Below are 22,909 nucleotides of genomic sequence, written 5' to 3'. Positions count from 1 at the left end.
ATTTGGGGTGCCTGGCAGGCTCAGTCAGAAAAGCATGTGACTCTAGATCTTAGGGTCTTGAGTTCAAGCCCCACTTTGGGTATAGAGATTACTTAAAAAAATAAATTAAAAAACTTAAAAAAAAAGAATCAGATTTATCCCCATTTAAAATCAATGGCTATGAGTAGCATAAAGTTTTGTTTCACCACCTAATCCTCAAAGACAAAAATAGTTATGGGTAAGATATTACTTATTAGTGGGATATAGGCATTGTACAAAGAGATCTACATTACATGTCATTCATTCATACATGCATTCATTCACACACATAGCAGGTGTATTTATTCAACATCTGTGATATGACCGGCAGTGTTTTGGACAATAGGAATACTGCAGGGAACAAGACCAGGCCCCTGACTTCCTGGGATTTATATTCAAGTGGAGGAGACAGATCATAAACAAGTAAACAAATTAAAATAGACTTCCATTTATGCAGATATTCCTCTGTACTTTTTGGAAACTCCCTAAAATGACAGCAAACACATAAACCCATAAGGAAAAGAATTCAGGAGAGATGACAGGAGAAGACAGTGGGTATCGCCAGAAGTCCATCATACTTTGGAAGCTGGAAATAGGACATGTGTTAACTGACTCAGCAGACCAAAGAAAGATGACATGTATTTCCACAGGAAGGGGAAGCATGGCCACTCATGCTACAGGAGTCCCTAGAAGTTCCGGATTCAGAGACCAGGTATTTAAAGGCAAGGGTGCAGGGAGGGGCCAAAATAGGAGGTTTGGTAGAAAGTAAATCTAAGGCACAAGTAGACCCTTAGATTCTCTCCCACAACCCATAAAACCAAGCAACTATCATCCTAGCACCTTTCTCCTTACAGCCCCTAGAACCCTGGCAGCCAGGCCTGAATCTTTCAGGAGGAGACAAAGATTCCTCCAGGGGAAATGGACTGGCCCATGAGAAAAGAATTATAGCTGGTATTTTCTGTGAGCCCCCAACAGAAGCAGCCAGGCTACATCCCTACCTGATCTCTCTGTGGTAAAATTCACACATATAAGGTTCCAGCAGCTTCCCAATAAATGAAAGGACTCTCATTTGAGAGACAGGGTCCAAAACAAACAGAAAAAGAAACTCCAAGGAAGCACAACGTTGGGAACAGAAAAAGACTACAAAATTCAACTATCATGTCTTCAGAACTATCGGAAAGATTTTGTACCCATGAAACAAGAACAGAATGCAATACAAAAAGGAACATTCAAAGAACAAGAAAGAAACTCTTACAACTGGAAAATGTGATAGAAGAGATTAAAATTTATATAATACGTTTGGAGGATAAAGTTTTAGAAATCACCCAGCAAGAAGAACAAAAAGATTGGAAAGAGGAGATAACAGAATCATTAGAGAAGAGTTATTGTGTGATTAAAAGGAGCTCCTAAAAAAGAGAACACAGAGAATGAATGAGAGGAAAATAATGAATGAGAGGAAAAACTGAAGGAGAACAATTTTTAGGGGCATGTGACTCTTAGTCTCAGGGTTGTGAGTTTAAGGTGCACACTGGGCATGGAACCTACTTAAAAATTTTTTTAAAAATTAAAAACAACAACAACAACAACCAAAGAACAAGTTTTTAGACCTGAAATAGGAGGATTGTTTTTGGTTTAGTTTTAGAACTGAAATAGTTTTAGGACTGAAATAGGAAGAGAGAAGTCTCCAGGAGGAGTATCTTGAAGAAAAAATACCCAGAGGACTTTCACAATCACTCATGGGTGGCAATTATTCCCCTCTCTGTAATATGAGGAAATCAAGGCCAAGAGAGGTTAAGCATTTCTCCAAGGTCACACAGCTAGTAATCAGTGGAACCAGGACTGAAAGCCAGGTTATGTCTGACTCCAAAGCATGTGCTCTGAACCACAACTGATATTGCCTGAGATCTTTCTGGACTCTGATTCTGTAAACTAGTGTATTAGGGACCCTGTCAGATCTGTGCCCCCAGCACGAGTTCCTGAATTCACCAGAGTATGACAAAGCAGGGAACGTTGAGAAGTGCTGGGTCATTTGCCCCAACTGTCCTTTCAATCCTAGAAATAAATTTCTCCAGCACCGAAAGAAGACTCCCAGTGCCGCTCTGTGACGGGGCTAGAGATAGAACTCCTAGGGATTTCTCACAATCATCACGAACTCGTTTGAGGTAGAAATTCCACCAAAGTTCCAATTGAGTAGGCTGGGCACTGGGATTCTATAGATTTGTTAGGTTGAAGAGAAATCCGGGTATCAAGCAGGTTTTTCCTAGAGTTCCAACAGCTCGGCCAAGGGCCTGTTCAAATCTTTGCCAAACTGGATGATTCCAAGGGGCTGGGTCTAAGCTGATCTAAAAGAGGGTAAAGGCAGAGGGGAAGGTATTCCTCTGCACCCTCCTTTCCCAAAGTCAGGATCCTTCCCCCCACCCCGCCAAGGTCAGGATTCTTAATGAACTATCTTTTCAAGTGTTTTGTTTCTCTCAGTCCATACCATGTAGGGTTGGCAGAGTGGCCTCACAGGGTACAAGGATCTCTGGAAGTAAACCATTTACTCAATAATGAAGTGGAGTTCAAAACATTGACCTGCAAGCAAAAGCAATCTCCTGGGTCAAGGAATTTTAGCAGCCCTTTTGCTTGGAGTCCCACCAGTTTGAGAGTTTGACCCCTGAGCGAATAAATCCTAAGCCATCGCAGAGGCAGCCAAAATGACAAAGCCTTGGTTAAGGAAAGGCACTTCTCTTTTCTCTTGGCCACTTTGTGGCTATGTTTCTGGAGTGAAGACCCAAGAAGTAAACATGAACTCCTCTGCTTGTGCTGTCATGTCAGGAAAAGCACTTCTTTCTTGTGTTGACCTTTCTAAAAAGTTTGTTCTTGCAACTGCACACGGATGGAAGGCAGCTCCCAGGCAGACGTGTGGACGTGAATGAGGAAAGGGTCACGAGCGTGACCTCGGCACGAAGCCGTCCCAGTTGAACGCTTAAAGAGCTTTTCTCTGAGCAACTGCTTCTCCAGGACCCCATAATTAGCCTGCTCTTGGAACTGCATACAGATTGAGTGGCTGGGGAAGAGGAGCAAGAGAATAACTCTAAAAGCAAATAAAAATTATGCAGCTGTCTCTAGCTAGAGAGAGAGCGATCACCCACAGAAAATTAGGGAAAGAAATGTGACCGTCCAAAGCTTTCCATTCTTCTTCGCAAATCTCATAGATTGAAAAGAAAGCCGTCAAGCAACACATCATTTGCTTGCAAGACATGTACCCTCTCCGAGTATGGACAATTCTTATTCCTTAATGACAGTGAGCTATGCACCGAGACTTACCTTGAATTTAGGATCTCCAGCTCAGACCAGCCTTAGGGTCTGGCTGGCCTCAATCCCGTTCTCAGCTCACACCCCACGTAGAGACACTTTGGGGAACCAAAAACTCTGACTTTGAAGTTGAGCACACAGTGCTTTGGGATTTGGAGCTACGTTGCCAAAAGTAAACAAATGTCCGCATGTGGTCGTTTTTACCCAAAGATGCCATTATTATACTTACAGGGAGCTCCGGCTTTCAGAATAATACTTATACAGAACATGCAGTTGGGGTAGTTAAATTATCCTGCTAAAACCAGCAGAGTTAATAACAATATCACAGGCGCAGAATAATTTCTTGGATAATGATGAACATATGTGAATAATTTCCTTTCTCACAACCTAGCTCCCTGAGGCCTAATGACTACCCCCCAACTCTCCCAACTTCCCAAACGTGCTGCAGTCTTGAATGTTCTCCCACTGCACCCAGTGGATACAGACCCAGGTGTTATTCTAGCCAAGTCCTCCCGTCAACATCTCTCCTCAGCAAGCCCTCTCTCCAGGTCCTGAAAGTATTCGGGAGGACCATACTCTCCACATTTAGAAATGTAGCCTGAGGTGGGATTTAGGGCACCGCCTGCCCTGCCCACCCAATGCCATATAAATGGGACTTGTTAGAGACAGCAACCCAAACCCAAAACAAGCCACCTAAAGAATTCCACTTTGCTAGAGAACAGAACTATTATACACATTACAAAAAAAAAAAAAAAAGTCACCCAATGAAATCCTTTCAATAGTTGTTATTTTAAGATACTTTATAGATTATTAACTTTGAAAGAAAATCTCAGGAACTGAATTCCTGCCGGTGACGATTAATTAGAAACCAAGATAATGCGTACCCCGCATCATGGTTCTAGTCAATGGAAAAATGATTTGATTCAAATAAAGGTCATTTCAGGCACCTTTGAAAGACTATACCCACCATGTAAATGAGACTTGTCTCTATTCTATGTTCTCTGTCTCACGCTACACTTTGACAGTAATGAAAGATTCGGAGACGATGCTAAGTGTCTTCATCTTTGCCACCATTGTTCCTCTTCACTGAGAAGCTGAGCTTCCGGGCGCTGGAAGGTAGTGTTGGGCGCAGTTGCCATCCACGGACACCATTCAGAGACTGCTCCTCAGGAAACTGGCACGGAGGGTTACGTGTCTGATTGTATTTTGACTTGGGTACTGCAAAAGTTGTTGTTGTTGTTGTTATGTGTGTGTGTGTTAATCCAAAATGGGTAGCAGCTTTTGACACAGACCCCCAAAGCTGCATGTCCCCACCTCTTCTGTGGAAATATTTGCCGTAAGGGCACAGGAATAAGACCAGTAACACCCCGAATGTTTACCAGATCTCTGAAAACAAAGAACCTTCCAACAGGCCACTTTTCCTCCCAAAAGAATCTCCTCAAGATGGTGCCACAATCCTAGAGCAAGAGCGGCTCTCGGGTGGTCTGGGAGGCGGGCGCCAGGCAACTGAACCTGTCGGTCCTCTGATGGGTTTTCTTGAACTCCGAAAGGATAGTGAATCCACTTTTGTCATCGAAACATGCTCTGGAGGCTCACCATCACCCAGATCTTTACCTGGAATTGTTGCCCATCTTCTTTTCTTCCTGTACAGCGGAGACCAAGGAACTCATGACGGTGCCCCCCCCCCCCCGTCAACGCACTTTAATATCCTTCTCGGTGCCCAAGTCGCTCCTTGTTTAGCCTTATTACTCCAGCCTAAACCACCCTGCCTTTTCTTTTCTCTCTCGTTCTTCACGAACATCTTCATATCGTTTTCATGTTAAATCTTTTTTATTTTTAGTAGGTGGTACGTGGCACTAACACGGTACTCACTTCAAAAGGTAGAGTGAAAAGCGGTTCCCCTGCACCTCCCGTCCACCACACTTTCCCAAACTCCAGGGGGCAGTTACTGGTGTTCACATTCTTTTAACACTGACGGGAGGGGAAATCCTACCAGGTTCTCACTGAGGTGCAGGTGATGCCGAGTATATCTGGCTCTGACAGGAGCTGCGGCTCTGACACCAGCCCCGCACGGCAAGTGGCCCGGCTCCCTCCTCCTCCCACTCACTGCGACCTGAAGCACTGTATCCTCATCAGCTCCTACCTTAGAAGCAGAGAATGAAACCACTAACAAGGGTGCTTAGGGGTCATCCAACCTCGTGCCTTCACGAAGATGTGGGAATCCCCAAGATTGCAAGATCACACACTGAGTTAGAAGTGGGGTGACTTTCCTAACCCATTGCTCTTTTCACTGAGCCACATTCTTTTTCTTCCAAACATTTTAAACTCTTGGGACCGGCTGCACTTCCCTGGCCCATTTCTATGTTCATAAACTCATTTGTCTCTCATAAATCCAATTCTGTTCCTTAAGGATCATTTTTAAAATAAGATTTTATTTATTTATTTGAAAGGGAAGGCACATGCAGGGGGAGAGGAAGAGGGCAGAGGGAGAAGCAGACTCCCCACTGACAGGGAGCCCAATGCGGGGCTGGATCCCAGGACCCCAGGAGCATGACTTGAGCCAAAGGCACACACTTAACTGACTGAGCCACCCAGGCATCCCTTTTAAGGATTATTTTTATAAATTCGAATAGCCTTACACTTACCACTAACTTAAAAAATTATTCCTGTTAGCAATGGATCCCAAAGAAGCAAAAACAAATGCTTACCTTACTCTACTCTTGTTTTTTTCTGGTCCATTTTAAGACATTTAGTAAGATACATCACTGGAACAATCCTTACGGGTATACTGACATTGTGGAGGGCCAGCTCTTCATGGAGCTGGGTCAAAGCACCTTGATTTCAATTTAGCATATAGGAAGAGCTTTGTCATATGGCTGCCCCAGGGAGCCTATTCCACCCCCTTTCCTGCAGAGCCTGGCCAGGTAGAAGAATCAATCCTTACTGTATCAGCATTAAGCAACGAGGGCTTATAATAATAATAATAATAATAATAATAATAATAATAACAACAACAACAACAACAACAACAGCTATTATTTGTTGAGCCTCTCCTACTGGAAAGTGCTCTACACACATTTCTCATGAAATCCTCACAACAACCCTAAGTAGCTCTCAACTCATCTTCACTTAACCAACTTGCTAGACCAACCAGTACTCTCCTTTCACCTTAGACTACTTCCTGATGTGCACGGTGCGCCAACCCTCAACTGTAATCTAATTGTGCACTTCTGCTCCCACCAGCAAACTCGGAGGGCGACCAAGAGTCCATTGATCTTGTTCCCAAACCTGTTTATGCCAGTTGTACTTACTGTAAATACGTCATTTAAAAAAGTATAACAAATGATGACGTAGGAATTATAAAAAGTTAATTGTGTTACGTGCTTTAGAAACAGTCATTGTTCTGCTTAAAAATCTGTTGAATTCAGTGAGAAAACTATAAGCTGAATGATAAAAAGAAAAAACCATCTAGAAAGATTCTGTCCTCTGATTGGTTTTCTTTTTTCTTCTTCTTCTTTTTTAATGTCTTCATATTCTTGCTCCATTTTGAAGAGATCACAGAGAACCATGCGTCCAGGGTGTGAATTATGCAGCAGAGACAAAGAGCAGCCACAGTCAGGAGCCCTAGCCTCAGACAAAGGTCCACACTCAATACAGAAACGGCACCTGAATGTATGCATTCATGCTTTAAGTTAATATTTAGTCTTATTCCTTTTATGATTCCCTGCTTTAAACAGCTATTACAATCAACACACCAACTACCAATCCCAAGCAAGTCATTTAAGGGTCTCCTACTGAAATTTACTCCCGTTTCATAGACGAAGAAAGGAGCTTTCGAGGCCAAGTAACCTGCGCATCACCACACACCTAGTCATTGCAGGAGCTGCAAGTGAAACCCAAAGCATCTGACCTTGAAGCCATGTTCTTGACCTTGACGGACACTGCCTTGCCATTTCTACCCCAAACTTGAATATCTAACATGCCACTTAGCCTTGTAATTCCCTTTGCACAGCAACGCTTTCCTGTGCAGAGGAGAAGACTGAAGTATAAAATAATCTGTTATGAATCTTTTAGCTCCATATGGATTTGCTGGGCTTTTCTGAAAGGATGCATTTCAGCAAGGCTGGCTGTGAAACAAATCTCTAAAGCAGACCCTGTGCTCTCATTGGCTCCTCTAATTCTAGCCATGGAATCCGTCTATGGAAATGGTCCAGACTGCTGGCAAAGAATGATCACTCCAGGGTATGATAGAAAATCCTATATAGGATTTTCCAGATTTTGGAACCCCCTGTCTTCCTTGCTTCCCCATCTCCACACCCTTCTCTTAATTGACTCATACCTGAGATTTCCTATACTCAGATACCATAGATACCTATCCATAGATTTCCTATACTCAGATGCCATACTTTACCTAATAGAGTGTTGGGGGGTGGGGTGGCAGGAATGGTACACACGGTGTTTAAGAGTTAGAAAATATACCCTAAATTGACAGTAAGCACTGCCACTAAGATTTACCTTCACTTGAAACAATGGAATTCAAGGGTTTAATTTGCTTGATATTAAAGATGTCAAATACACACACACACACACACACACACACACACACACACACACACATATATATAATGCATATATATTCAAGTTATATTCATGATACATCTTTCTTCAATGTAACCTGAATTTGTCCCTGGAAATCTTAAAAGTGAGAAAAGAAAAAAATAAGTAAGTGCAAGATTAAAAGTTTTCTTGTCCAATTTTTTTTCTTTTCTTTCTTTTTTTTTGTGTGGAGCAGCCGCTGTTAGACTATGACTCTAAATCTTGTGAAATAACAGAAATCATAAGACTACAGGGCTCAAAAAAGTCTTAAAGAAGCCATGTTCCTCTCTTCCTCCTTCCTTCCCTCTTCCAGACGAGTCCAACCTGAGCCATTTATTCCAGCCGAATCCATCCTATTTTTGAATTACAGTAGAGAATTGGAACATAGCTCATCTAGCATTTTCTAACCCTCACTGGAATTAGGGTCCAAGAAAATTCCTCCTGGAGGGGGGACGGATGGCGCAGCCTCATGACCCAAGGTGCATGGAGCCCATGGAGCTCTTTGACTTTTTCCAAGCAGGGGGATCTCGGCCGACTCACAATAAACCAGCAGACTTCTTGCTTACTGTAGTGTTTTTCCGATTGTTGCCCCCGAAAATAAACATGAAGTGTGGTGAGGAAAAGCACAGTCCTGTAAAACCTCTGGACTCTTGGAAGGGAAGGATGAGGTGGTGGCAATAGCTGGTCCTCTGAGACCTCGCTGTGCCACCTTCACAGTGTAGTATCAGGAAGGCCAGTGCCATGCTTAAAAAAGTTTCCCCTGAAGGGGAAGGAAGCTGAAGCTAAAAATAGATCATGCCAGCTGTTAGAAATGCTTCTCAAAGGAAGCAAAGCAACTAGAGTTACCGCTTTGAAGAGCAAATGAGGGGTTAAGGAAATAATGGAATTTTTCAGTTACATGCCAGGTTGGCTAGATTTGGGGGAGGAAGAAATTTTCCAACCAGAAAGTATGTTGGTAAAAGGCAAAATAATTCCATGAAGACTTATTTATACGACACCAATGGCTTAGGACGGGAACACCTGCAGCCTGCAAGAAAGAAGCGGGGTCTGCAGGCCTTGCCCTTTCTTTTCGGTTTCCAAGAGGCCATTCCCAGGCCCTCTCTTCCTGTCAGGCCCATCTAAAGCTGTGTGCTGTCTCTCCTCTTCAATATCCGGGTTCTGATCGTTTTTTGCAGGCTGACTGGAATGAGCTTGAAGTGGCTGCTGGTCTTGTAAGAAAATGTTGAAGGGCAGAGGGCAAAGGATTTCTTGAACCAAATGGATATTTCTGAAGGAGCTGGCCCTGGCTGAAGGGATCAATCAATGGACTGAGGGGTTTTTTCCAGTGGCAGATCAAGGGTTCCCAAAAGAGCCACTTTCCCTGAGATCCACGTCACCCTCACTTTTCACCTTGCCTGTTGGAGTAGTTTTGTTCCAGGTGTTGGCTCCATGGGGCCTAGCAACCATCCTTCCCTTAGATGGACGGACCGTCCGCGCTCCTGGAAGGCCAAGTCACAAGGACCAAAGCCCGAGAAATATCCAGGCACTGGATGCCTCAGTAGTTTTTGTTTTTTCACTTTTAATTTTGAAATAACTATAGACTTAACAAGAAATTGCAAAAATACTACACAGAGAGGAGGTCTCATGTACCCATCTCCTGGGTCCCCACAAGGTGACATTTTATCCTACTCTAGTGCATTCTCAAAACCAGGAAATCGACATTCACACCCCACAATTAAGGAGACTATAGACCTGACTTGGATCTCAGCAGGATTGTACACAGATTTTTTTTTTTTGGAGGGGGGTGGGCGCTTACAAATTTGCGTACAACCCTATGGCATTTTTTCACATGAATAAATTCATAAAACCACCTCCACAATCACGATCACAGTATGTTATTAAAAGTCTGTTAGTATCAAGACCTAGTTGGTAAAAGAAGTCATGCAAAAAAAGCAAGAGTAACGACAAATGTCACTATGAGGATTATGACAGAAGCTAAATGATCAATATTATCGCCAGATATGTAGTGAATTCCCAAGGACATTTTCTCGTTTATTTTGGAAATTCATTAACTTCATGAACATCTGCCTCGTGAGCCCAGGAATTTATTAAGTTCCTACTGTTCAGCAAACATTTATGGCAGGGCGGGCAGACAGGCTTCGGCTCACATGCCACCTCTTATTGAATTATAGTGGCTGCCTTGAGGGGCACACGGAGGAGGACTGGGAGGCCACATCTGGCCCTAGCAAGAGACAGCCAGAATCTAACAGAGGCGCTCTGCCACAGGGGGATGGCAGCGGGACGCGCTCCAGGAAACTGCCATCTCCACAGTGTCTGTGACTTTTTGGGCCACGCAGTGTTCTAGGTGCCAGGAAAGAGGGATCAAGAAGACACAACCCCTGCCCCCAAAGAGTCTGTGATTGGGGAGGGGAGGCAACCAAGTCAACCAGGAACTGTGACACAGAATGCTAAGGGCTGACATTGAAATAACGGGTCGGTGCAAGGCGAGCCCACCTGGCGTGCAGTTTGGGCAGGATCTTGGGTCTGTGTGCTGTGGAGAACCACGTGGGGACAGATTCAGAGTCAGAGAGTCAAACAAGGGTCTACTAGCTAGGAATCGAGCCCGTCTCTGAGGACAGGATGAGGCGGGACAGGCATGTCTCCTCAAGTTTAGAGCCAGACTCCAGAGCCTGACAGCCTGGGTTCAAACCCCAGTTCATCCAAACTTGGTGGGTCTGTGACGCTGGTCAAGTGACTCCGCCTCTCCGTGCCTCAGTTCTCCTCATCTGTCAAGTGGGGATAACAATAATACCCACATCACGGAGGTACGAGGATTGAGTTAATATTTATGTAAAGGGTTCTGAGCAGTACCCAGCACGTAGCAAACGATACGCAGTAGAGTGCCTTTACTGTTAACTCACTTTTAATGATCGACGGTACCCACAGTTTTTAAGGTATTCTTTTTATTATCAGAAAAATCGACCAAGATTAAGAAGAGAAATACTAAGTTTCCAACGTGTACCGTGAGACTGGAGAAGTGGGCAGTTTAAATGGAACGTTTTGGAAGAATTCCCGTTACCCGAAGTTTCTGAGTTCTTGCCTCAGCCTAGGTAGCAAAGGGCAGCACATTTTCAAATCCACGTGTAAAGAATATGAAGAAAAATCAAGTATGGCGACGATTTGAATAGAAACAAATTTCTTTCATTTGTAACTGCAACATGCAGTTTACTTCCAGGTCCAAGTCCACCAGCAAAGAGTAGAAAATGGTTGGAAAGGCAGTCTGGGGTTATGGAGATGGCCCTGACCACCACACGGGAATTCTAGGGGCTCTTCGGAAAACCAGGAGGTATTTTTCCTGAATGTTCTTTTCCCAAATGGTTTACTTTTTCTATAGCAGACTTCAGATGGGAAGCAAACGTAGAGTTGCTAAGCCAGAGTCTATGCACCTTGTAACTGGAATTGCTTACAATGGCCAAAACAAAGTTGACTAAGACTTGTGTATGGTCTGTGACAGCCAATACCCTGGTTCTTTCTGGTCCCACGGGCTCATGACGAAGAATCTGCACATTCTTGTTTTTAGTGACCAGACCCCTGAGTAGCCTTATAAGGAGAGTGGGGTACTGAAAAGTACAGTACCTCTCTTCTGAAACACCTTAACGCTATCCAAAATGTTCAGTTGACTTCTCAACTGTCCCAACCCATTCTTCTCTTTGTCATGGAAGAAAAGGTCCTGCTCAAAGGTCCTGTGTGATCTCACTTGATTTAACGTCTGCAACCAATAAAAGGTACTCTTGCCTCTGCTTAAATGGGTGAAAACTGGTCGATTCTTGGTATATTAGGGTTTGGTTTTTGCCCCTTATGCTTAGCCTCATCCTAATCCTTTTCTTTTTCTTTTTTTTTTTTAAAGATGTTATTTATTTATTCGACAGAGAGAGAGACAGTCAGCGAGAGAGGGAACACAAGCAGGGGGAGAGGGAGAGGAAGAAGCAGGCTCTCAGTGGAAGAGCCTGATGTGGGGCTCGATCCCAGAACGCCGGGATCACGCCCTGAGCCAAAGGCAGACGCTTAACGACTGCGCCACCCAGGCGCCCTATCCTAATCCCTTTCTTCCCAAACTTTCCATGGAACCATCATGTGCATTTTAAATGCCCTCTAAACATCATTTTTCTCCATCTCAATGTTCTAGCACCTTCTCTAAGTCAACACACATCCAAAATTGAGCTTGTAGCTAGTTTCTCTCCCTGTTTTGCCTTTTATCTCTCTGGAATCACTAACTCAACTGTCTTCATCCCTTAAGTGCCTACCGTGTGACAAGTACCCCCTTATCTCTAATACTCCTTTTTGATAAATCCAGTGCTTAATTCTTGGTCCTCATCTTATTGGATGCATCCGCAGAATTTTGCTCAATCATTTTTTCCCCTTGAAACACGTTCTTCATTCGCTTTGCAAGACACCCACACACTTGAGTTTTTCCTGACTTCAATGGTTTCTCCTGCATTTCTTTTGCTTTATCCTCCTCTTCCTCAGTCTTCATGTTGAAGTACCCAGGCTCAGTCCTCGGTCCTCTTCTCTATCCACGTCTTTGCTTTGGTAATTTCATTCAGTTTCAGGGCTTTAAATACTACTTCTGTGCTGGTAACTCCCAAATGTCTATCTCGGGTCAGTCCTCTCTCCCAAACTGCATACTCATACGTCCAAATGCCTGCGTCACATGTCTGATCCTCTAATGGGCACCCGGATTCATCATATACGACACAGCTCCCAATCTTGCTTTCAAACTTAATAGAAACTCTCTCCATCCTTCCAGTTGCATAAGCAAAAACTCTGGAGTCATTCTTGAATTCTTTCCCTCATACCCTTCATTTATTTTGTCAGGAAATTCCATTGGCTGTACTTTCAAAATATTATCTAGACTCTGACCACTCTTCTCTCTTCTACCTCAGCCATCCTGGTCAGAGTCAGCAATGTCGTACCTGCATTACTGTAACAGTCTCTGAACCGGCCTCTGTGTTTCCATCCTTGCCCTGGTACAGCCGATTCTTAAAACAGCAGCCAAAGCGATCCCTTTAAAATGTAAGTCAGGTCATGTCACTCATGTGCCCAAAACCCTCCAATGGCCCCCTGAGAGCAAAAGTCAAAGTCCTCGCAATGGTCTGCAGTGCCCCGTAGATTCTGTCCTTCCTGGACACCTCTGCCACCCCCACCGCTGTCTAACTCACTCGCTCCCTTTCAGCCACCGCCTTCTTGCTTTTCCCCAGTAAGCTGGGAAAAGATCTTGGGATCTTTGCTTAAGCTTTTTCTCTGGCTGGACTATTCTTCCCCCAGACACCCACTTGGCTCACCCCCGTACCTCCTTCAAGTCTTTGTTCACATGTTACCTTCTCGAGGGGGTCGATCCTGACCACCCTATTTAATACTATAACCCCCTCAGCACCTAGGCCTGATCCTCCTGACCCTACTCTGTTTTTATTTCCATGCCACTCACCGATCTCTAACCCACTATATAACTTCCTTATATATTCTAATTTATATATGCTAGACTGCAAACTCCACAAGGGAGAGCATCTTTGTCTCGTCTGCTGATGCACCCCGAGTGCCTCAAGAAACAATTTCTAGTGAATGAATGAACAAATAAATGAATTAAAGATGTATGTCCAAGTCGATACTGAGTCCTAATTCTAATAAGTACACCTAGGAACATTTCTAGCATCCGTTCCTCCTGCTCCATGCCTGTTCCTATCCTCACGACACTTTGACTAGCTCACAACTGAACTTTTGAAGCTCAGCACGTGTCATTCGTCTGGTTTGCACCCAGCAGACCAGTCCACCTCCAGCATTGCTCATGTCACTGTCACGCCCATGGTGTGAAGCTTGGCCTCTTTAGAACTCTCAGATCCCCTCCCCTCAGTCTACCTTTATTGCCTACTATTCTTTTTCCTTCGTAAGCCTCTCCTCCTTCCCCTCTTCCAACCCTGCCTGCATACCTCCAGGTCCCTTTGCTCACGATGCAGGTCCCTACCCTCGGTCCCCCTGCCATCTCCATCCTCGCTCACCTCCCCTATTACCTGCAAAGGTTTTCCTGACCCTCCGGTTCCCGAGGATCTTTCCATTTCACACACTGACAGTGCTTCTAGTACAGACCCCCCATTCAGCGGACACAACCCTATATCGCCTGATGGCAGCTACTGGAGTTATTTTTTTAACTGCACTTTTTATGTAATGCATGGATTATGTAAAATTTTTGCAGATTAGTCTGGAATATCTGAGATATTTCACTTCTAATTGTGAGACTGTAAAATTTTTTATGTAAAAATTTTGCAGAATAGTCTGAAATATCTGAGATATTTCACTTCTAATTGTGAGACTGACTGATGTATCTTCTTTCTCCACTTATATTATAGGTTCCCTGAAAGTGAATCACTTTCCTTAAGCTTCCTTATATTTTCTATGACCTTGACCACAGTGCTGGGCACCCAGGAGGTGGGCAGTGTTTGCAGTGCAGTTGGGTGACGCAGAATCCACATATGGAGGAGGCCACAAATGCTAAGGCACTTTGCTGGAGCGTAATGACCAAAGGAATAAAACGTTCGTGGGATAAACGAAGATTAAAAACCAAAAACTGGGGCGCCTGGGTGGCTCAGTTGTTAAGCGTCTGCCTTCGGCTCAGGGCGTGATCTTGGCGTTATGGGATCGAGCCCCACATCGGGCTCCTCTGCTATGAGCCTGCTTCTTCCTCTCCCACTCCCCCTGCTTGTGTTCCCTCTCTCACTGGCTGTCTATCTCTCTGTCGAATAAATAAATAAAATCTTTAAAAAAAAAAAACCAAAAACTGTATAAGGAAGTTTTCTTCTAGTTAGTTTCTTTGCATTAACTGTCACTAACGTGGCTGATAATTTGAAAATGTGAAGCACTAATTGATCTCAGTTCTCTTACTATGATTTATAATCATGTTGTTTCGTGTGAATATTTTTTCCATTTGAAAGAAGGAAGATATGTAGCTCTTCGGGGCAGGAGAAGAGGTCCTGAAGCCTCAGTCCAACCCATTTTCTATTGTAGTGAAATGGCCAAAAGTCATGGCGTAGTCCAGGACCCCTAGTCTACTCTGCACGGCCTGGGCTCAGGAAAGGTGCCTTCATCAGGTGACAATCAGAGATGCAAATGCAGGCACAGACTCTGGGTGTCAGTGTTAGCACTTGGCTCCTCAATGTCCTTCCTACGCTCTCTCATGTAGTCGCTTAGCAGATGCCGTTGCCAGCTCTGGCCGGTGTGGGCGTCTACATACATAATCTCAGGTGCCTTCACCTACAGCCCTCAAAGACGGCTATCACGAATGTTCTCATTTTACAAGGGAAGACCTTGCTCAGAGAGGTTAGGTAACTTGGCCAAGCTGTAGTTAGCAAACTGTAGATCTGAGACTTAGCAGGGCATTGACACCAAAGTCCTTGTTCTTTCCACTTCGTCAAACTGCCTCCCAGGTGCTCAGGATCTAGATGATAGAGGCACAAGCGAATGAATGACCCAAAAGTTTGCAGGTTTGACAAACGCCATTTAACCACCATAGACAGTGCAGAAGACTAAAGCAATGACACTAATATTCTGTTAAAGAGATATTGAAATACAAGAGTTGACACGGCCTAAATGTTTGCATGAAACTTTCTGGAAGAGAGATCTGAGCTTTCTTTGCCAGCGCTTTGGAACAGGGCTCCAACCCTTTCTCCTTCCTGAGATATGCAATCTAGTTATCTTGTCAAACCTTCAAGCCTTCTTCTACTCAAGTACTGCACAGGCACCCAAAGGGCTGGGAGGCCATGACAGTCATCTCTGCATTTCCTCCCCTCTGCACGGCTGGATGACCACGGTGAAAAATGAAAGTACCCACGGACTACAATCTGCTAACCACCTCGAACGTACTAATCTTGTCAAGACTTACAGCCCTGAGAGTGCAAATCAGGACAGACAGAAATATGATGACCCAAGACTAATGACATAAAATTCAGCCCTTAAAATATAAAAGACCAAGTTTTGAGAGGGCAGGTGGCTTGGAGCTCGCACCTCTCCCAGCTATCAAAGAGTTCTGTAACAAGTACTAGATTCTGTCCCTGACCCGGGAAACTTGGGCCAAAAAGCCCTGTCATCCAGCCTGCATGTGTCTGCCTTCATAGTCCCAGCCACCCCTCTCTGTCACACAGAAACTAATGAAACCGCTCCCCAGATTACTAGTCTGTGAAAGAGACTACCCCAGAACTTCTTACATAATCAAACAATGATGCAATAATCCCTTAATCCCCCAAATGCACGAGTTATTGAAATCTCAATGTAAAAATAAAACAAGAAGAATTAAAAATCTCATGTCGTAGCATTATGAATGCAGTATCTTAAGTATTTCCTTGGTTCTTTCAATTAATGTAGTTCCAATTCAACACTCCTATGTATTTGAGAAAGCCTTTTCAAAGGATCCATTAGCCGAGAGATCCGAGTGGAGGGAGAGGCCAAGAAGCCGTCACTGTTAATTCTTAATACTCTCAGATCTTTTAATTGGGGGTTCCTGCAGGTTGACAGGCACGGAAGGTCTGACCACAAAAGCTTTCCCCCGAGAAAGTTATCTCAGTGCTGACACTATTCACAGACGCATGCAACTAGCATCAAGGATTTCTGTTTAATGACGGGCCCCCCCCCATGTTGCCACTTATCGAAGCATCGATGACAGCATGTTTGTCACTTTGCTCAGCCTAAGTGGGGAGCCACAGAGAGGACTCCCGGCCCTAGTCCCAGCTGTGCGCAGGGTACTTTGCTTTAGTGGTCAAAAGAGCAGAAAGCTGTCCTCTGCTCTTCCCTTCCGCAAAGCTGTTCCTGACCCGCTTCTCCTAAGTTAGACTGAGCAAGAAAAGGCCACAGCATTCACACCAGGCCACAGCACAGAGCAGCATTCTCAGTTAGCAAACCTGTTTCCCCAGTCAGGAGGAAAAGTGCCCCCAACAACGGGGGATAAAATCCAGAAAATGCAAGGGAGGGAACATTCCATTCCAGGGTGAAAAATAAATAAATAAATAAATAAATAAATAAATAAATAAATAAAGGAAGGAAGAAAGGAAGTAAAAAAAAAAAGAAGAAGAAAAAAAGAGAAAATGCACAAATCCCATGAGGGCGTCTGGTTAACCAGGGGTTAGAATCAGGTTTAGAGAATCACACAGAACTCAGTGTCTTGGCAAATCCAAAAACCCCGGGACGAAAGGCATGTGGGTGGAAGACATTTCTACTTGTGGAAACAGGAAGTTTCCTTCTTTTACCATTTATTCTCTCTCTTATTTATTTTTTGGTCTGTTTATAACCCAAATTTGGACCATCGATCATTTTTACCTGCCCGGCATTTTTATCTTCCCAGAATCAACTGAGCAACAAAGATGGGATCCAAAGATCCCTTTCCCACAGCCAATTCCAGTGAGCCCCTCTCTCCCAGGGCTACGGGTGCTCGGAGCAGACATTCTTAGCGGGACATACCACACACAGCAAGTCACCAAACCGGACTGCTCTAGAGGGCTTCCAGGGAACTTACTTGTACTTGTGCTGGTTCCAATTGTATTGATTGTGGTGGGGACAGATGAGGAGGAGTAGAGGGGCACGTGGCCGTTCTCACACCCCAGGCTTTTGTCCTGCCAGTTGGAGGCGTTGATGCAAATCCCAGAATCCCGAGAGTTCTGCCACCCATTGAGCTTGTCATCGGAGTTCTGTCTTTGGTGATAGTAGTGTGTCTGCCCATAATCCACAGAGTCCGAGCGGCTTCGGTTCTGGCCGCCAAAGCTGGTCGCCGTGCGGTCCTCCAAGTGATTCAGCCACATGGCTAACGCGCTGCGGTCTTCCAGCGAAGTGGCCGGATGTATCAAAGCATAGGACAGCAGCTGCCTGCTCTCCTCGATGTGCTGGTTGTGTTCAATAGAGTGCGCCAGGATTTTGGGCAGCAGTTTCATATACTCTACTTTCGCATCAAGGTTTCCTGGCTTCAGCAAAGGCAGATGAGTTAACAGGAGGGAAATCACTTTATCCTTGGATTCCTGTTGCCATTGGTTAATGATTCCTGGAAAGGAAAATACACAGGGCAAATAAGCAAATACACCCACAATGCCATGAAACACCACACTGTAAAGAGAATTCCTATGGGTTAGAGTCTCCATCTATGTATCTTGGCTAAATTTTTCTCAAAACAGCCCATGCATTGGATTGGAGAATGGACTCCAGGTTGTCAGGGGGCCGTGACATCAATGAAACACAGAACAAATGTTCTTGGATGTCTGGGTGCTCAATCTAATTCCCACTCAGGTCTCCAAGACCCTACAACTTCTTTGGTACAACCAAATAGAATTTACAGCCCTGTGTTCTTTCTTAGAAAAGTCTGGCCACGCCTTCAGGTAGACAGAGGGATAAGGACTAAGAAAATCTCCACAGAGAAGCAAGTGTTGTCAAAGGTGCATTGGATCCTTGGGGGGAAGGCTGCTTTCCCTCCCGCAGACAGGGAAACGCGGTTCAGAGCCTAGCAAAGGCATCCGTGTGAAGATGGTGAAGCTTCCTGGATCAGAAATCTGTCAGGAAAAGAAAGGACTCCCCTCATCTTGGCGAAGTAAGCCTGCACCTTTCTCACGAGAAGCTGCCTCAGAAAACCACTGTGACCTCCAAGCTAGATCTGAAAGCTAGACTTGGCTCTAGGGGCCCCTCTGACCACACACGATAAGCGAGCTATTTTTCTTTACGTGTGGAAGATCTGTTCGGTTACCTTTACTGTGGTAAAGTATGTAGGAGACACCATTTACTACTTTCACCATTTTTAAGTGGACAGCTGTGTGGCAGTAAGGACATTCACAATGTTGGGCGGCCATCCCCACCATCCATTTCTGGATCTTCTTCATCTTTTCAAACTGAAACTCTGTAACCCATTGAATAATAACCCCATAATCCCCTCCCCCAGCTCCTGGCAACCACCCTCGTATTTTCGGTCTCTATGTATTTGACTGCTCTAGTTACCTCATATAAGTGAGAACATACAGCCTTTTATGACTGGTGACTTCATTTAGCACCACATCTTCAAGGTCCATTCATGAAAGATCCATTTGTGACACTCTCTCAAGGATCCCTTCTTGTCCCCTTCCACTCAAAACACACACTTGTTGCCTTTAGGTAAACATGGATAAATAATGTACTTTGCCTTTGACTGGCCTTTGAGAAGTAGCTTGTTCTGGAAACTGGGCATTATCCTAAGAACCTGGGGCCACAAGAAAGAAAGCTCCCTTCCTGCAAAGTCACTCCTGACACCCAAAGACATTGTCCCTGGCCTACTGATTACCCTACATGGCTAGCACAGGGCAGTTCTACTGGCTTTCATGCAATACCTGCAGAGTTGAAAGGGGGTCTCTGGAAGTTAGCAGAAGGGCTTCACAATTCTAGCGAGGCACAAACATATCAGAACAAGCTCAAGAGTCACTGTTGACCGGAAGCTACAAAGGCATCAGCCAAGTACTATAAGGCCCGTCAAAACCAAGGGCATATTCAAGGAAAAGTATCAGGCAAGGAAGGCATGATACATAATGAAAGAATGTGGGCTCTGGAATCAGGCAAACCTGGGCTTGGACTTAATTTGCGGTGGGACCGTAAGTTACTTCACCTGTATGAGCCTCAACTGCCTCATCCGTTAAGACTGTGACCAACAGCATCTGTCGCTCCTTGCATGGTAATGTATCAAAAGGACCGGTCAAGTAGTCAATGGTGGAGATAATGCCTTCTACTTGTCTCTGCATTAGTCAGGCCCCACATTAGAGCCATGCTGGTTGGTTTCGGATACCGAGTTTTAAAAATAATTGTAGAATCTAAAGATGACCCAAGGAAGGTCATTAAAAAATATCGGAGTTGGAAGAGGCAGAAAGTCAAAGGGTGAAAGAAAGTGGGGTTATCGAGCTCATAACTGAACAACATGAAGAGATGCTCGACGTGGGGATTTCATAAGATGAAGAGTCCAACGTTTGAAGTACAAGTCTTCAGACTGAAGCAGCAGAGATGAAGACTGGATGCAGAGAAGAAATGACAAAAGACCCAGAGGAGTCACCAAGGAAGGCTTTATAATCCCTGTCCTGGGGGCCTGGAGAATAGAGACAGATGGGTCTAGAGAAGCGCTGTTGGATGGAATGTAATGGGAGCCACACATGATATTTAAAATGTTCTAGTATTAAAAGAGAAGTGAAAAGAGGGAGGTGAAATTAATGTTAATGATATATTTTCTTTAATCCAATATACCAAAGCATTATCATCTCAACTTGTAATCAACAGACATCGTTGACGAAACATTTTGCATTCTTTTCTTTGCACCAAGTCTTCGCTATCCAGGGTGTATATTACCACTGGCATCACATCTCGGCTGGGACGAGCCACAGCTGCAGTGCTCAGAAGCCATGCGTGGCTGGAGGCCGCAGAACTGGCTAGCCACGGGGCTGGAGACATTCGGATGGGGAAAGCGGATGGCAGGAGGGCACCAATGACCTCAGCAGGTCCCTCCCGGCTCCCTGACTCTATATTTAGCTAACTGCCACCTGACAAAAGGCAACCCTGCTGCATTCCATTAGGTATGGCCTCCCTTTTAAAGGAGTTTTGGGAGATGGACGAAGCACCGGTTCCAACCTCCCATCAATACATTTCAGGAAACACCCAGCATGTTTTTAATTATGAATATGCTTCAGGTAAAGATAAATCTATTCATTAAGCCCAAGGAACTAAAGAGGCACTGGCAAGAAGCAAAAGGTCCCGAGAGGAAGATATATCTGTGTCTGACGCCAATCCGACGAGCAGATGGAGCCAGCATACACCTGGAAAATGTACGTTTAGAAATAAAATTCAGGAACAAGTTTTAATAAGAATTCACGAGGTTGAGGAACTCCCTAGCTTTCTGCGAAGTCACTTCCCCGTTTGGGCATTCTACCCTTCTGCAAAAGGTCAGCCTAAAAAAAAAAAAGGAACAAAAACAAAACATAAATAGGACTCAGAGTGCAAACGAACCATGTTATCTCCATGTAAGCACTCTCTGCCAGGGATTAACAGCAAAGAGGAGAAGAAAACAAGGGCCCTGGCCCTGGTCCCTTCCAGGCCCGAAATGGGTCTTTCTCTATCCTCGGAACAGGGCTTGGATGGTGTGGCCAGGGGTGGGCTTAGACTGGGGTGTGGCCAGGAAGACAACGATGACCTTTGTTTACTACCACTGGGAACCTGGACGTGAGGCTGCCTCCTGAGGGCAGTCTTCTGAGGTGTACTGCTGGATCGAACTATTCCTGCAGCAGCTACAGCTGCCACGCCGACAGCCAATGGTGTTGAATGTGGTCTGCATGCCAGGCACTCTTGTAAGCTCTGTGCATGTAGTTACTCACTTAATCCTCCTAAGAAACTGACGAGGTAGGTCCTATTATAGCCTTAGTTTACAGACGAGGACAGAGAGGTCAAGCCATTTGCCTCAGGTCCCCCTGGCTAGGGAGGTGGCAGAATGGGGGTATGAAAATTAGCATAAAGATACATAATGATTTTCATGCTAGAGAGTTTGGCCATAAGCTAAATACACTAATGTGCATAATATAGATAATATGTGATTCTATAATACATAAGATCTATAATATATAACTATATATAAAATGTGTATATATGCATTATATTTACAAATATAATAATAGGAATATATTAATAGAGTGCATGGATCAGCAGAAGACTGGCCAGCCATGGGAGTGCAGGAAGAAGAGTAGTTACAGAAGTAATACCTATTGTGGCTTTAAAACGTGTCCGCAATTTCCATGTGGTCCATATACACAATGCAATATCGCTCAGCTATCGGAAAGGATGAATCCCCACTATTTGCACTGACATGGATGGAACTGGAGGGGATTATGCTAAGGGAAGTAAGTCAAGCAGAGAAAGACAATTATCATATGGTTTCACTCATCTGTGGAACATAGCAATAGCACGGAGGACCAGAGGGGAAGGGAGGGAATCTGAAGGGGGAGAAATTAGAGACGGAGATGAACCATGAGAGACCATGGGCCACGGGAAACAAACTGAGGGTTTCAGAGGGGAGTGGGTGGGGGGAGAGGGGGTGACAGGGTGCTGGGTATTGAAGGGGGCACATGTGGTGATGAGCACTGGGTGTTATATGTAACTAATGAATCACTGAACACTTCATCAAAAACTAATGATGTACTATACAGTGGCTAACTGAACATAATAAAAAAAATAAAATATGTCTACAACTTCCTTGACATTCGTCTCTAAAAGATGGAGCCTAATTAATTCCTTTCCAATTCAGGGCATGGCTAGACTTAGTGAGTCACTTCTAGCAAATTGAACATAGTGGAAGTGACAGAGTGTGAGTTCATGGATAAGGTTATAAAAGGCACTGAAGGGGAACCTGAGTGGCTCAGTCACTTAAGTGTCCAACTCTTGATTTCGGCTCAGGTCATGATCTCAGGGTCATGGGATCAAGCCCCGTGTTGGGCTCTGTGCCGAGCGTGGAGTTTACTTGTCCCTCTCCCTCTGCTCCCCCCCCCCCCGGCTCATGCTTGCCCTCTCTCTCTCTCTCTCTCTCTCAAATAAATTAATTAATTTAAAAAATAAATAAGAGGCACTGAAGCTTTTACCTTGCTCTCTCTTGGGTTACTCACTCTGGGGGAAGCCAGCTGCCATGCTGTGACAACACTCAAACAACCCAGCAGGGAGAAGGGTCTTGATACTGAGGAACTGAGTCTTCCTGCCAACAGGCGGCACTAACTTTCTAGCCCTTGAGGGAACCATCTTGGAAGCAGAACTCCCAGTCCATTAAGCCTTCAGATAACTGCACTCCAGACATTTGGGAGACCCTGAGCCAGAAACACTCATATTCCTGATCCATAGAAACTGCATGTGGTAACATGTTAGTTGTTGTAGCTGCTAACTTTTGGGTAATTTATTATGTGACCCAAAAAAACCCAATCTACCTCTTCAAGAGTTTTCCTCTAGAAAAATGGAA

At 44.6% G+C, this 22,909-nt stretch overlaps 1 protein-coding gene across 4 annotated transcripts in view; it reads right to left on the bottom strand.

The window, feature by feature from the left end:
• Nucleotides 1-22,909, bottom strand: part of SAMD4A (sterile alpha motif domain containing 4A) — a 206,957-nt gene that overhangs the window by 67,568 nt on the left and 116,480 nt on the right. For all 4 annotated transcript variants that reach the window (XM_026480350.4, XM_026480351.4, XM_044377660.3 and 1 more), the window contains exon 3: nucleotides 17,444-17,962. In XM_026480350.4, coding sequence (XP_026336135.2) covers nucleotides 17,444-17,962 — 519 coding nt within the window. The remainder of the gene's footprint in view (nucleotides 1-17,443; nucleotides 17,963-22,909) is intronic.

This window comes from Ursus arctos, unplaced genomic scaffold (genome assembly GCF_023065955.2).
Source record: "Ursus arctos isolate Adak ecotype North America unplaced genomic scaffold, UrsArc2.0 scaffold_25, whole genome shotgun sequence".
Taxonomy (NCBI): Eukaryota; Metazoa; Chordata; class Mammalia; order Carnivora; family Ursidae; genus Ursus; species Ursus arctos.
The sequence above is the reverse complement of the archived record's forward strand: the minus strand, read 5'-3'. Positions and strand labels throughout refer to the sequence as shown.